Source organism: Rhinolophus hipposideros (assembly GCF_964194185.1).
Source record: "Rhinolophus hipposideros genome assembly, chromosome: X".
NCBI classification, from domain to species: domain Eukaryota; kingdom Metazoa; phylum Chordata; class Mammalia; order Chiroptera; family Rhinolophidae; genus Rhinolophus; species Rhinolophus hipposideros.
In genome coordinates, this window is record NC_138046.1 from 94,666,896 (window position 1) to 94,681,794 (window position 14,899).

The 14,899-nt window shown below is 46.3% G+C and overlaps 1 protein-coding gene and 1 pseudogene across 2 annotated transcripts; both read right to left on the bottom strand.

Moving 5' to 3' along the window:
- Window positions 1-5,799: 5,799 nt before the first annotated feature.
- On the bottom strand, window positions 5,800-6,623 carry LOC308495095 (GTP-binding nuclear protein Ran-like; annotated as a pseudogene). Its single transcript has 2 exons — window positions 6,305-6,623; window positions 5,800-6,072 (listed from the first exon to the last, which is right to left on the bottom strand). The product of its transcript is annotated as a GTP-binding nuclear protein Ran-like (transcript).
- Window positions 6,624-13,358: 6,735 nt separating this feature from the next.
- Window positions 13,359-14,158, bottom strand: LOC308495267 (proteasome subunit alpha type-6-like; the record flags this gene model as incomplete). The annotated part of the gene is made up of 1 exon (XM_081043185.1): window positions 13,359-14,158. The coding sequence occupies exon 1, from the start codon at window positions 14,097-14,099 to the stop codon at window positions 13,359-13,361; it is 741 nt and encodes a 246-aa protein (XP_080899311.1). The 5' UTR covers window positions 14,100-14,158.
- Window positions 14,159-14,899: the final 741 nt, after the last annotated feature.

Sequence of the window (14,899 nt, forward strand, 5' to 3'; positions counted from 1 at the left end):
ATGGCGGTTTTTCAACAAATTTAATATAGGGGCAGCCGGATGGCTCAGTTGGTTGGAGGCCAAGCTCTCAACAACAAGGTTGCTGGTTCAATCCCCGCATGGGATGGTGGGCTGTGCCCCCTGCAACTAAAGATTGAAAACGGCGACTGGACTTGGAGGTGAGCTGCGCCCTCCACAACTAGACTGAAGGACAATGACTTGGAGCTGATGGGCCCTGGAGAAACACACTGTTCCTCAATATTCCCCAATTAAAAAAATTTTTTTGAAAAAAAAATTTAGGGCTGACCTGGTGGCTTAGGCGGTTGGAGCTCCGTGCTCCTAACTCTGAAGGCTGCCGGTTCGATTCCCACATGGGCCAGTGGGCTCTCAACCACAAGGTTGCCAGTTCAATTCCTCGAGTCCCGCAAGGGATGGTGGGCAGCGCCCCCTGCAACTAAGATTGAACACCGCACCTTGAGCTGAGCTGCCGCTGAGCTCCCGGATGGCTCAGTTGGTTGGAGCGTGTCCTCTCAACCACAAGATTACCGGTTCCGACTCCCGCAAGGGTTGGTGGGCTGCGCCCCCTGCAACCAGCAATGGCAACTGGACCTGGAGCTGAGCTTCGCCCTCCATAACTAAGACTGAAAGGACAACAACGTGAAGCTTAAAGGCACCCTCCACAACTAAGATTGAAAGGTCAACAACTTGACTTGGAAAAAAGTCCTGGAAGTACACACTGTTCCCTAATAATAATAATAATATTAATAATAATTCCTGTTCCCCTTCCCCAATTAAAAAAAAAGACAAATATTGTGTGATTCCACTTGTATCGGGTACTTAGAGTAGTCAAATTCGTAAAGACAGAGGTATAATGGTAGTTGCAGGGGCTGGAGGGAGGGGGAAGTGGGGAGTTACTGTTTAATGGGCACAGATTTTCAACTTGGGATGATAAAAAAAGTTCTGGAGGTGGATGGTGGTGATGGTTTTACAACAATGAATATACTTAATTCTACTAAATGGTACACTTAAAAATGATTAAGGTGGTAAGTTTCATGTTATATTTTACCACAAAAAGTGTGCAAACAAAATGTAACTAAGATTAAAAAAAAAAAAAACAGTGAGTGCATCTTTTACTTCTTCAGTGTCAGTCAATTAAAAATATTCATGGAGGGGCCGGCCGGGTGGTGCAGGTGGTTGGAGCTCTGTGCTCCTGACTCCGAAGGCTGCCGGTTCGATTCCCACATGGGCCAGTGGGCTCTCAAAAACCAAAATATATATATATATATATATATATATATATATATATATATATATATATATATATATATATTCATGGAAGCCTGACAACCATATGGCATCTAAGACATAGAATCTGTCCCCACAGAGCTCATGTTGTAGATGAGTCTACCTCTCTACATAGTGCCTGGTGAAATGTCTCAGACATAGGGCAAGGGCTTGTTGAGTGCTGACCAACGTCTGCACAGTAGCTTTTTGCTGTCACCTCTAGAGCAGGTTTTAGGTTTTTCTGAGAGCAGGGTCCTTTTCTGTTTAACTTGTCTGCATATCTATGGCCTCCAAGATGGCCTCAGTGATCTCTGCTTCTTGGTATTCAGGCCTTTGTATCACCCCCTCCTGTTCAATGTGGGCTGGACTTAATGAATAGAGCAAGGCAGTTATGTGATTGGGAGACTGGGTCATAAAAGGCAGAGTGACTCATCTCAATCTCTCTCTCTGCCCCTGATCACTCACACAGGGGGAAGCCTTGCCTGGAGTAGCCCCATGGAGAGGCCCACATGGTAAGCCAGGACCTTAGAAGCAGATCCTCTGGACCCAGACAAGTCTTGGGAGAGTGCAGCCCTAGCCAACAGCTTCACTGCAGCTTTCCCCGCAAGACCTCCTGAGCCAGAGCACCCTCAGAAACTATATGCAATAATAACTGCCCATTACTTTAAGCCACTAAATTATGGAATGATTTCTCACACAGCTATATATATATATATATATATATATATATATATATATATATATATATATATATATAACTAATGATAATGGGGGAGGCTGTGCACTTGTGGGGGGCACCGGGTATATGCGAAGTCTTTGGATCTCCCTCTCAATTTTCTGGGAATCTAAAACTGCTCTAAAATAAAACCTATCTTTTTTAAAAAGTAAAATGAGAAAGAAAGCTTTGATTCAAGGGCATGTTATTTAGAACTCCGTTGAGTACAAGTAACGCTAGTTCCAAGCTCACTGAACCTCAGATGGTTTTAAGTCACAGGTACCTAGTGAACCAGAAGGGATTATTGTTAGGGGAGGTGGGAGGATGCTGCATTTGGGCCTCAGAAAGGCCTGGAAGGCAGCAGGGAGCACAGGCCCCGAGGCAGAATTCCTGTGGCCTGCTCCTTGGCGTGCTAACCTGTCTTTATTCTCTCCCTCCCTCCCTCCCTCCCTGTCTCCTCAGGCCTACAGCCTCCCATAGCTCCACGTACACAGAATGGTCTCTACTTGTGCTGTTTTCTCTTTCTCAGTTCCAATCCTAAATTCCTGGGCTAGGGGACTCCGGCGGCCCAGTACCTTGGAGCAGGTGTCTGCGCACTGCCCCAGAAACTCTGGCCTTGGAGGGTGGAGGTGGGGGCACGGTACAAAGGAAGCTGCCAGGACTCATCCCTGCTAGAAAGTGGGTGGGAGGCCGGTGGTAGGAGGTGTGTGGGGCCGGTGGCTTTCAGCTCCGTAGTTCTGTGCTTGTGCCAGTCGTCCCCCAGGAGCAGGAACATACGTGAGCTGCTGGCAGAAGTCGGCCCCACTTTGTGTGCTTGCTACTGGTGAGCGCTTTCCCTTTTGATTTAAGGCCTTGCAGGGGTTGATTTGGAGAGGGGCTGATATGGAGAGGGGTACCGGGGGGATTCTTTACCGCCAGCCAGCCGTAATTCGTCTTTCTTACGTAACTAAAGGGCCACTGAGAGGATATTAGGATTCTGCTTGCTTTCTTTTTTTCCGTTGCAGTAGGTTATTAATATGTGTGCAAAAGGGAACGAATACAAAGGCAGTAATAAAATAACCTTGTTCATGTTTTAGTCCGCGTGTTCCGTGTGCTCATTTGCAGGGCGGCGTGGGGAACCGGAACGCTGGGCCCCGGGGAGGAGGCCGGACCCAGGGTGGCAGCTTGTTCCGCTGCGGATTCCACAGGCCAATGCAATTCATTCCTCTTCCTCCCTCCCTTTCCTTTCCCTTCTTCCCCTCCCCCAATCCCAGTGCCCTTCCCCCAGCGGGTTCTGAGAATCCTAGCAGGGAAAGAGGGTTTCCTGAGGGTGGTTTCCAGGTTGGAGAACTCGCGTCAGTCATTCCAAACGTCTTGAGGAAGGGGCGACCGGATCAACAAGGCGGCTGAAACTCGGGTTCTAGACGGCCCGGGCGGCGCTCACCGCGGGCCCAAGACGCCCCCCCACCTCCCCGCCGGCCCGGCGCCCCGCTGGGGACCGCACTGGCCGCCAGCCGGTCTTCTGCTCTGGGCCCCTTCACTTCGGGGCTGCACGCGGGCGGGCTCGGATTCTACCGTGCAGGGTTTACGGTCGATCGGAGTTTTGGGGTGCCGGGGCTCCCGGAGAGTGTGACTCAGAGGGGCCGAGGTTCCCCGCTCCCCGAAGCGCTGGAGCCCCAGGGCGACCGACAACCCCAAGGCCCTTCGCAAGGATAGAGGCGGGGATCGAAGGATGGCCTCGATCGGTCAAAGAAAAGCTTCTAGGCCCTCCTTGGAAAGTTTGAAGCGGTTCCTAATTCAGGCAGGCCCGCCAGTTCCGGCCCCTCCCAGCCCTGTCACCCCCACCCGGAGACCTGAGCCCGCGCCTTCAGCCAGGCGAGCCTGACTGAGTACGGTCACCACCGTAGCGCGCGGTACGAGGGAGGGAAGGAGGGCACAGCAGTCTGCCCGGAAGGCTGGATTTCTCCTGTCCCTCTCACCCCCCGGGGCAGGGGTTGGGGGCGGGGCCTCTGGCCCTGTTGGAGCCCCGCCTGGTGGGGAAGCAAGCTACCTCTGGTGAGGTTTCTGGATGTGCGGACTCTTCATTCTTGTTCACCTCATGACACACCCAGAAAATTTCTATAATACCTCTATGACATTCAGGAGTGAGTTGGAGAGTCAAAATAGGGTCTGGTGCGAAAAAAAAAATGCATTTTACTCTGTGTATTATGCAATCATGTAAAAAAATTAAATATTAACTATTAGAAAAGGTGTTACATTTCAAGTACAGTCATGCAACCTATAATGATCTTTTGGTTGGTCAACCACGAAACATATACCGTGGTGGTCCCATAAGATCATAATGGAGCTGAAAAATTCCTATCACCTAGTCAAGTCACAGCTGTCTTAATGTCTATGGCATTACTCAGTGTTTGTAGTGATGCTCGTGTAAACAAACCCATTGCCTGTCGGTCATATAAAAGTCTAGCACATACAATTACAGCAGTCAGCTATACTGTCTAGTTTGTGTAAATGCACTCTATGACATTCCCACGATGAAATCCCCTAAAGGTGCATTTCTCAGAACATATTCCATCTTTAAGTGGCCCATGACTGCATGTATATACATTTTTCCAATGAAATCTTTCCAACCCTCCTTTTTATTTTTTACTTTTAACTGTGGAAACTTTCAAACATATACAAACATAGATGAGTACATAATGAATCCCCAGCTTCAACAATTATCAAGATCATGCCAATTTTGTTTCATCTCTACCTCCATCTATTTCCCCTTCCTATTATATCTTTTTATTTTTTAATGATAAATTGAACTTGTGTTTTAGTTAACCTTTGCTGTAAAACAAGTTACCGCAAAATGCAGTGGTGCAAAACAGCAATACTTTAGGATTTGTCATAATTGTGGTGGTTGGCTGGGCACTTCCCTGCAGCTTTATTTTTTTATTAGTTTCAGGTGTACAAAGCAATGTAATAGACATTTATCATTCATATCCCTCACACAGTGATAACCCTCCTCCCCCCATTACCCTGCAGGTTTTGACTGGACTCACTGAAGAGGGAGGGTCAGCTGGGCTGGAAGGTCCAAGATGGCCTCACTCACATGTCCGGCTGTGGACTAGGACTCCTCAGGTCTCCTCTACTCCATGGTTTCTTATATGGCAACCAGAACCTTTCAAGAGAATCAAGGCAGAAGCCTCAAGCTTCCTGACCCAACTGTGGGAGTCCCAAGTCACTTCCGCCCCCTTCTATTGGTCAAAGCAGGTCACAAGGCCAGCCCAGTCTCTGGGGTGGATGTGGGGAGTTGGAGAAATAGACTCACCCACGGATAGGAGGAATGAAGGGCAAGAACACCTTGTAAACTGAATACTACCCTGGGAGGGGTTGGTGGACTTTAGCCAATCTACCAGTTTGCTTTCATCAACATAACTTTTTATATGAGGTTTTATGCTTGCATCAGCCACACGCAATTCCCGATCTACACTTCGAATGCTTGATAGTCACCATGAAGGAGTTTTAGTAGCACAGGCAAGCAACTGATAATTGTTATCATCCATTTAAAATTGTGCAACAGTTGAAATATTTAAAGAATCTCGTAGCTCTTCCTTTAGGGGACAGATGAAATGTTGAAATTTCTTGTCATAATGCAAATGGATTTGGAATCCAAATGTATCTTCCTATCAGGCACTTGAAAATAAAGATGAAGGTCTAATTTGCCCAAGGCACATGCTTTATGAGAGCAACCTACCTGCAGTTGTCTTGGACACCACAAAAATTGCAAATCAGCCACAAAAGGATTAAGGTATCCCATACATGTGGATATGGTGTGTCAGGGCTCTCCCAGCTTCCTATTGCACTGCCAAAGCTGGCTCCATGACAACTTCTGGCGGGGCAAGAGCAGCCCTGGTGACAAACTCCAAGTTAGGGTCTCCAATTAGTTTTCGAACAAGCCAAAGGAAGGGCTTTTCAAAATTGTAGTTACTTTTAACAGAAATGCCATACATAGTACTGACGAGTCTTTTTTTGATGGAAGGTGATGGATTTTGCCTTCACTTTCCTGTCCTTAATATTCACTTTGTTGCCACGTAACACAGTGGGGATGTTTTCACATACAGTTGACCCTTGAACAACACAGGTTTGAACTGTGCAGGTCTACTTATGCGCAAATTTTTTTCAATTGACCCTTGCAGTTCAATTGATCCACAAAGTTCAGACCCGCGTTGTTCAAGGGTCATCTGGTGGTTGGGAATTTGCTTACGCAGAGGCCGACTGAAGTTATATTCGATCTCTGAGTGCAGGCGGGTCGGCGGCCCTAACCCCTGCATTGTTTAAGAGTCAAGTGTCCTTGTAGCAGGTCTCTATGCCAGCTAGGCACGTTCTCGTAAGTAACTCTTGGTGGTATATCAAACATTACAAGGGCACACTGGATTTGGATGTAATAGCTATCTCTCAGTCCACCAAATTTCTCCTGACCTGCTGTATCCCATACAGTGAACTTTATAGGTCCTCTGCTGGTGTGGAACACAGTGGAATGGACCTCAACCCCCAATGTGGTTACGTACTTCTCCAATTCACTGGTCAAAGGACGTTTCCTGAATGTAGTTTTTCCAGCACCACCATCGCCAACCAATACAAGTTTGAACTGCACCTGGGGCTCAGCTTGGGCAGACATCGTGATGTTTCTTCCAGAAGCATCCCTGTGTTCCATCTGACTGAGGGCACTACGGCCATTATTTTTGCATTCACTGTTGATTTCAGGGCATCCCCCATCTCTGTACCCCCTTGTCAAATTAGGCAACAGTTTACAAGACTGCCCTCACTTCTGACACTAAATGCAGAGTTCAGGGGTCCCTAGGACCACCCTCACAGAACTCGCTGAAAGCTATTCTATTCACAGTTATAGTTTATTACAGCAAAAGGATACTGATTAAAATCAGTTGAGGGGGCCGGCCCGGTGGCTCAGGCGGTTAGAGCTCCATGCTCCTAACTCCGAAGGCTGCCGGTTCGATTTCCACATGGGCCAGTGGGCTGTCAATCACAAGGTTGCCGGTTCAGCTCCTTGAGTCCCTCAAGGGATGGTGGGCAGCGCCCCCTGCAACTAAGATTGAACATGACACCTTGAGCTGAGCTGCCGCTGAGCTCCCGGATGGCTCAGTTGGTTGGAGCGTGTACTCTCAACCACAAGGTTGACGGTTCGATTCCTGCAAGGGATGGTGGGCTGTGCCCCCCTGCAACTAAAAAACGGCAACTGGAGCTGAGCTGCGCCCTCCAAAACTAAGATCGAAAGGACAACAACTTTACTTGGAAAAAAAGTTCTGGAAGTACACACTGTTCCCCAATAAAGTCCTGTCCCCCTTCCCCAATAAAATCTTTAAACAAAAAAAAACTTAAAAAAAATCAGTTGAGGAAAGACATACATAGGGCAGAGTCTAGAGAGGTGAAAACACTGAGCTGCCGTTATCCTCTCCTGGTGGTGTCATGGACAGTGTTAACTCCTCCCAGAGTATGTGTGACAGTGACAGTACGTCAGGAGTATTGCCAACCAGGAAAGCTCACTCGAGCCTGATGTCCAGAGTTTTACTGGTGCTTAGTAGTGTAGACATGATTGGTTGCTCACCCTCTGGAGGCTGAGCTGATACTGTGTGACCCAAAGTCCGTCCCCACCATAAAGCACATTGTTAGACTATCTGGCATGGGCCAAGGCCCCCGTGTAAACAAAGGCACTCACCTCCTAAGAGCCAGGGGGTAAAGGCCAGACCTTTCTTTGGGCAAGGTTCATGTTTACTACACAGCCCTTGTTCTGCTTTTCCTCTCTCTCCCTTTCTCCACATCCCTTTCACTTCCACCTCTCCTCTTTCCTAGGCTGGGGAGGGTCACACTAGTAGGGGATTTAGAAGTCAATAAGAGTGATGGGGTGCCTCGGTAGTTCCCTCTTCAGGGTGTCCACAGCTCCGTGTCCAGGGTGCCATGTGGTAGAGGCCAGCCACATGGCTGTCTGCTGGGTGAGCTCAGGGAGATAACCTGTGGGTGTGGAGGGTACAGGGGGTCTGGGCAGCTGGTGGGACTCTGGACCCCCTGTGACCTGGCCAACCAGGGCATGTCAGAGGCATCCCGTCTGCTCCCTAGAGTGTGAGGGAACTGACACTAAAGGGACAGAGCGAGGGGCCTGAGCAGGTTCGTGCTAAGTTGCCTGTGGCACTGACCACCACTCACACGTCCAAGTTGAACCCTGAGCTTCAGGCAGAATAAGATCTTCCACCACCGCACCCTAGGAGACCAGGCATGCTGCAGATTACACGTGACTCTGGGAAAGGATGGCTGCATCCAGAATGCGGGACAGGAGTGGACTATGAAGAATTTAGAGCCCTATATACCGAACTGATCTTAACAGTAGATGACGGATTGTTTGCAAAATTGGCCACAGGTCTGCTTATATGATATACCTAGAATAGTCTAATTCATAAAGACAGAAAGTAGCATAGAGGCTACCAGGGCCTGGGGAAGGGGGAAAGGGGCAGTTATTGTTTTGTAGTTACAGAGTTTCACTTTGAAATGATGAAAAAGTTCTGGAATTGAGAAGACCTAAAGCTGGAGAGGATGTGAAACAACAGGAACTCTCATTCACTGCTGGTGGGAGTGCAAAATGGTACAGCCACTTTGGAAAATAGTTTGGTGGTTTCTTAAAAAACTAAACATACACTTACAATATGACCTAGCTGTTGCTCTCCTTGGTGTCTACCCAAAGGAGCTGAAAACGTGTGTCCACACAAACATCTGCACACGGATGTTTGTAACAACTTTACTCATAATTGCCAAAACTTGGAAGCAACCAAGATGTCCTTCGGTAGGTGAGTGGATAAACTGTGGTGTATCCAAACAATGAAATACTATTCAGTGCTAAAAAGAAACGAGCTATCAAGCCATGAAGAGACACGGAGGAACCTGAAATGCATATTATGAAGTAGAAGAAGCCAGTCTGAAAAACCTACATATTATACGTGAGTCCAACTATATGACTTTCTGGAAAATGCAAAACTATGGAGACAGTAAAAAGATCAGTGGAGCCAGAGATTGGGGGAGAGGGAGGGAGAAAGAGAGGGAGAAAAAGAGGGATGAATAGGCCAAACACAGAGGATTTTTAAAGCAGTGAAAAGAAACGGTCCTGTCCTCATTGTAAAAGTGCTGAATGAATGAAAGGTAGAATTTTTTTTGTTAAAAAGTCTGTTTTTGAAAAGTTCTGGAAATGGGGCAGCCAGATGGCTCAGGTGGTTAGAGCACGAGCTCTCAACAAGGTTGCCGGTTCAATTCCCTCTATAGGATGGTGGGCTGCGCCCCCTGCAACTAAGATAGAAAACGGCGACTGGGCTTGGAGCTGAGCTGCGCCCTCCACAGCTAGATTGAAGGACAATGACTTGGAGCTGATGGCCCCTGGAGAAACACACTGTTCCCCAATAAAAAATTAAAAAAAAAAAAAAAGGAATTCACTTCAGTTAAAAGGCAACTATTAAGGCACTTGGACCTTACAGGATTTAAAAAAACAACAACACACACAAAAAATGTGAATGTCTTTAATGCCACTCAATTGTATACTTAAAAGTAGATAAAATGGTAATTTGATGTTATGTATATTTTACCACATTACTAAAATTTTAAATTAAGAAAAATGGCCACAGTTATTACCCTTTGGACCTGTACCGTTTTCCAATGCACAGTAGCTCCTCCCATGAAGAGGTGTAGCGCTTGAACCTGGGCTGGTCTTTGAACTTGGTCTGACCAATTGCATACCACTCAAAGTTGTGCCTGGTCCAGGCTTATCTCAAGAAGCCTTGAGTGTTTTTGCTTTTTCTGCTTACTTTCCTGCAACCCAGCCAGCCCCCATGAACGGACATGGGCTAGCCTCTGGGGGATGCGAGACCATACGGAAGAAAGACAATCTGACCAGCCTCGGCCATCCCAGACCAGCCTGTCCCCAGCCAACCTGGCAGCGGATCTTGAAGACACGGGCGTGAGCCAAGTGCGTCAGTGGAGCTCAGCCCAGATTGCCAGTGCGCCAACTGAGAGCTAAATCAAGAGTTGGTGTCTTCCGGCACTAATCTTTGTGTGGATTGTTTTGCAGTAAAAGCTAGCTGACTCAGAGTATGGCAATGGAGGTAAATAAGGACTATCTTGGTGAGGAGCCTAACACTCTCAGATGCTGGTTTTCCTTCAGTTGGAGAGTTTGAGAGAAACTGGTTGCTAATGGTTTTGGGGAAAACTTTGGAGATAGCTGTTACCTTTATTGGTGTGGAAGAAGCCTAGAATTTCTTGGAGGTCAAGATTCCAGCCTTAGCAGGCTCTTGCACATGGGGATCCAATCTGAAGGAGAGAGGGTGAGTCAGAGAGTGCGCGGCGAAGGACTTCTGAGGTGATGGTAGATGTGGGGATAGAAAAGGGGTGGGGAGCCAAGCTGGCCCTCCAAGAAGCAGGCCCACCAGCTCTCTCTTGGGCTTCCGGGATCCTGGGCGGGCAGCCCTGCAAAAAGGTGCCCAGGCAGGCTGGTGGGTCCACCCTGCTTCGCCTGGTGGGACCTTCAGATGGACCAAGATTAATGCTAAATGTGGAGATTGTTACTCAGAGCTGGGTTTCATGCCTTCTGGTATTCAATACTAGCCTCGTTTTTAATAAAACCAACACTATTTTGGTGCTGTAAACCTATTTTTCACCATCTGGCATACCCTTATGCCTCTTATGTTTCTTCTTCCGACACGAAAGAAAGCCTGACAGGAAAAAACCATCATGGAATTAGAAGCTCCCTACCTACCAAGGAGGGTAGCATTGCATATTCAAATGGACAAGGTACCTACCTCTCTGCAGGTTACAGACACTGAACTCAGCAACAGACTTAAAAATAAAAACCTCTTTCTACAAATGTCAACAGAACAAAATAAAAGAGATTTAGCTTCTTGAAATATTAAGTTAAAAATGAAAGTTTGATTTTTTTTTTTCACATAACAGATGATGACAATCTTAAAATACCCAAGAGACTAGCAAGAGAGAAAAACCACCTCTTCTGTTTGAGGCAATGGTGAAATAATGGCCCAAAGCTGTCCTCTGCGATTTCTTTGGGGGTGACACTAAAGGAATGGAAAGCATTGGGGGAACAGCAGGAAAATTACCTTGATTAGTAAAAGTAATTCTCATTGGGTCTAGCTTTTAATAAACCTGTGGTAATTTTGTGAGTCTATGCATTTTCTGGAGTAGAAGTCTGATGTTGGTCTTTCATTCACCAGCACCTTTTCACTGATAAAAAGAGCCACCCCAAAGCACACAAATATCTCTAGGGAAGGGGTCTTGTGCCTCGTTTTACTCAGCAAGCCCGAGTTCTTCTTGGTTCTGGTGTATGTGAGATGAGTGGGTGTGCGTGTGGGGTGGATCCAGGTTTTGCGGATTTTTTTTGAAGATTATATGATTTGGGGGACCCTTAAAAAAGAACATAGGGGCCGGCCCGGTGGCTCAGGCAGTTAGAGCTCCATGCTCCTAACTCCGAAGGCTGCCGGTTCGATTCCCACATGGGCCAGTGGGCTCTCAACCACAAGGTTGCCAGTTCAATTTCCTTGACTCCCACAAGGGATGGTGGGCTGTGCCCCCTGCAACTAGCAACGGCAACTGGACCTGGAGCTGAGCTGCGCCTCCACAACTAAGACTGAGAGGACAACTACTTGAAGCTGAACGGCACCCTCAACAACTAAGATTGAAGGACAACAACTTGATTTGGAAAAAAGTCCTGGAAATACACACTGTTCCCCAATAAAAAGTCCTGTTCCCCTTCCCCAATAAAATCTTAAAAAAAATAAAAATAAAAAAATAAAAATAAAAAATAAAAAAGAACATAACATTATGAAGATAGAAATAGAAGGAATGGAATGTTATTTAGAATCAGAAAGAAAATAGAATACTTAACATTTTAAAAGCTGAGAAATACCTCAGATCTCACATAATTCAAAAAACAGACAAGATTTTTTGTCAACTGCTTGAAAACCCCCTACAACACTTTTTCCCCCTACAATTTTTGGCTGCAGACTCTTTTATCACCTTCTCATGTGACAACAGTTTTGTAATATTTTCTGGCAAAGAGATAGAAAGATAATCCATTCTGGTTTTCTGCTAGCATAGTTGGCGGAAATTTGTTTTTTGTTATTGAGAGTTTAGAAAACTTTCAGCTTCACAATTTGTTATTAGTAATGCTGTATACATTTTTAGGACTGCTGTCAAGTTTCTTTCATATAAAAGCTGTACATTTTCAGGGCATATCAAGGTTTCATGTTTAGGGACCAATCTTAAATACTCTGAATTGACGATACTTATCAGCCAACTTGACCTCAATGTCTTGTAGAGGTTTATTATGAGATTTTTGTTATCTTTGTCAATGTGAGTATTTTGATCAAATCAGCAAGAAAGTTACATTTTTCCCCAGTGTGTTCATATCCTTCACTTCTTTTTATTAAGTAGATTATTAAACAATGCAAAAACCCACATATTACTTCTCTTCAAAATGTATTTCTTTCTCTTTTGTTATGATGAAAAAAATTTTTGTTACAAATTTACTTCTCCACGCCCTAATAGTTTCTATTGGTTACATACATATGAACATACTTGAAAAGTAATTTTGTTTTATAGGAAATTTGCAATTATATTCACTGCATGATTGATACTCTGGACAGGAAAAACTTCCGATTTGATTGGCTCACAGATTTAGGCATTTGATGGTTGGAAGAATGTTCCACAGACTAGCTTCCGGGTCTGCACATTTCAAACCTTGTTTCTCCTCCTCTTCCCACATCCCAGCTGCTGTAGTTCTCAGTGTCATGATGCCAGGTGGGCAGTGGGATTATTCCTGGAAGTCATTCCTACCGCAGGACGGCCAGTAATAACTACATATGTAAACAGATCTCATTAAAGTCACACTAAATGCATCCTCAACTCAACTTCTCCTTAGCCTGCTTCCAAAGTCCCTCACCTCTCCAGTGCTACAGTACTAGAGTAGAAGTGGCAGAGTCAGAGTGGGAAGAGAAGGAACCAATTACAGTTCAAATAGTTCACTTCTATAAATTATACAAACACGTATGACCCTGTGAATACATTTCTGGGGCCCCACCAAGGGTCGTCTGTAAATGAGGTGTCCTAACACTTCAGCTTCATCAGCTCAGTGTACGTATGAATGTGTGAGGGTGTTCTTGTTTTCTTTATTTTATTTTATTTTTTATTTTCCAAAAGCACTGTTTTTATTTATAGAGTCCTAACCACCTCAGTGGCAGGAGTGGGAGAGGTTTCGTTTCTGATTCAATCCAGGGGCCTCCAGAATGTCGGGTCTGTTGTTACCTAACACACAGGCAGTGGCGTCATGGATTTGGTAAACTAGCTACAAAGTTTAGTCTCTCTCTGCCAGAGCAACAAGCTGCGTATCGATCTCTGCTTCTGTAAGAATCCTGAATTTAGGATTTTCAACTGTAACTACTCCAACTTCTATTTCTGAAGGTTTGAAATCAATTGATAGAACAGTAGACAGGCATGTAATCGCAGTTTCCACTGTCTGTTCAAATGTCCAATCAAATCTCTTCTTCACTTTTTTTTCAAAAAAGCTGGTTGACTCAGTTTGTTTAACTCCTGCTGCAGTGGCTTTAAACCCACAATAGTAACCTGCAGGATCACATTTGTACACCTGAGGGCCTTGTTCTTCATCTATACCAATTAAAATCATACAACAACCAAGAGGCCTTATTTCAGCATTCTGTGTGTAGGCCTGAGAAATATCAGCAATTCTTTTACATAGCATGTCCACAGGAATCTCATAGCCATACTTGTATTTCCAATTAGCTGCCTCATAGCGTGCCCTCTGTACCTGGGATCTGCTGTCAGCTGTCATTCCTGTCATCACACAGCCAATGTTTTCAGTTATCTTGAATAAGTGAGTCACTGTGCTGGAATCCAATAATTTGTCAGGTACTTTCTTCTGTGTGACAATTACTGCACAGTCTTTCCCTCTGACAGCTACTGATGTAAGGCCACCCTGGTTAATAGCCTTAAAAGCATATTCTACTTGGTAGAGCCGCCCCTCCGGTGAAAAAATGGTAATGTGGTGGTCAAAACCAGCGCTGGAACCACGGGACATGTTGACGCACCCACTACTTCAAACACGATCTCTGGGCCCGCAGCTCCCGCACCAGTACAAACCCCCCGGACTGTTTTCTTTATTTTTTTATTTTAAAAATTTTAATAGGACTTTATTGGGGAACAGGGCTTTTTTTTCCCAAGTCAAGTTGTTGTTCTTTCAGTCTTAGTTGTGGAAGGCGCAGCTCAGCTCCAGGTCCAGTTGCTAGTTGCAGGGGGCGCTGCCCACCATCCCTTGCGGGACTCGAGGAATTGAACTGGCAACCTTGTGGTTGAGAGCCCACTGGCCCATGTGGGGATCGAACCAGCAGCCTTCGGAGTTAGGAGCATGTCGCTCCAACGGCTTGAGCCACTGGGCCGGCCCCTTGTTTTCTTTCTTCAAATTACAGACTCTGTATCTCCCTGAGACCTTACCTCTCCGTCCCCCTTGGTCCCGCATCTCCCAGCCTCCCACTCAGAAGGGGCCCCTGGAGCTGATCGCGTCCCCAGCAATGTAACCACGCAGCCTCTAGAGGGCACCACAACCACATCCCAAAGCCTCCGCGGCCTCGCCGGCTGGGTTCACAAGGGAACCGCGGCATCTCGCTCCCGGGAACTCTGAGTGCTTTGCGCGATCGCACTCCACGCCAAAGGTTGACGCCTGCAGAAAACCGGTAAATCAGGCATGGCCTCGCGCAGCCCACGCTTGGTTTTGAACGAGTGCTGGTGATGGGGCAGGAGACTCAGAGATCTAGCGGCTTCCCCATTGAAGTTCATGGGGCCTCTTCCTTACCCACGATCCTCCCACGGGCAAGGTCCATG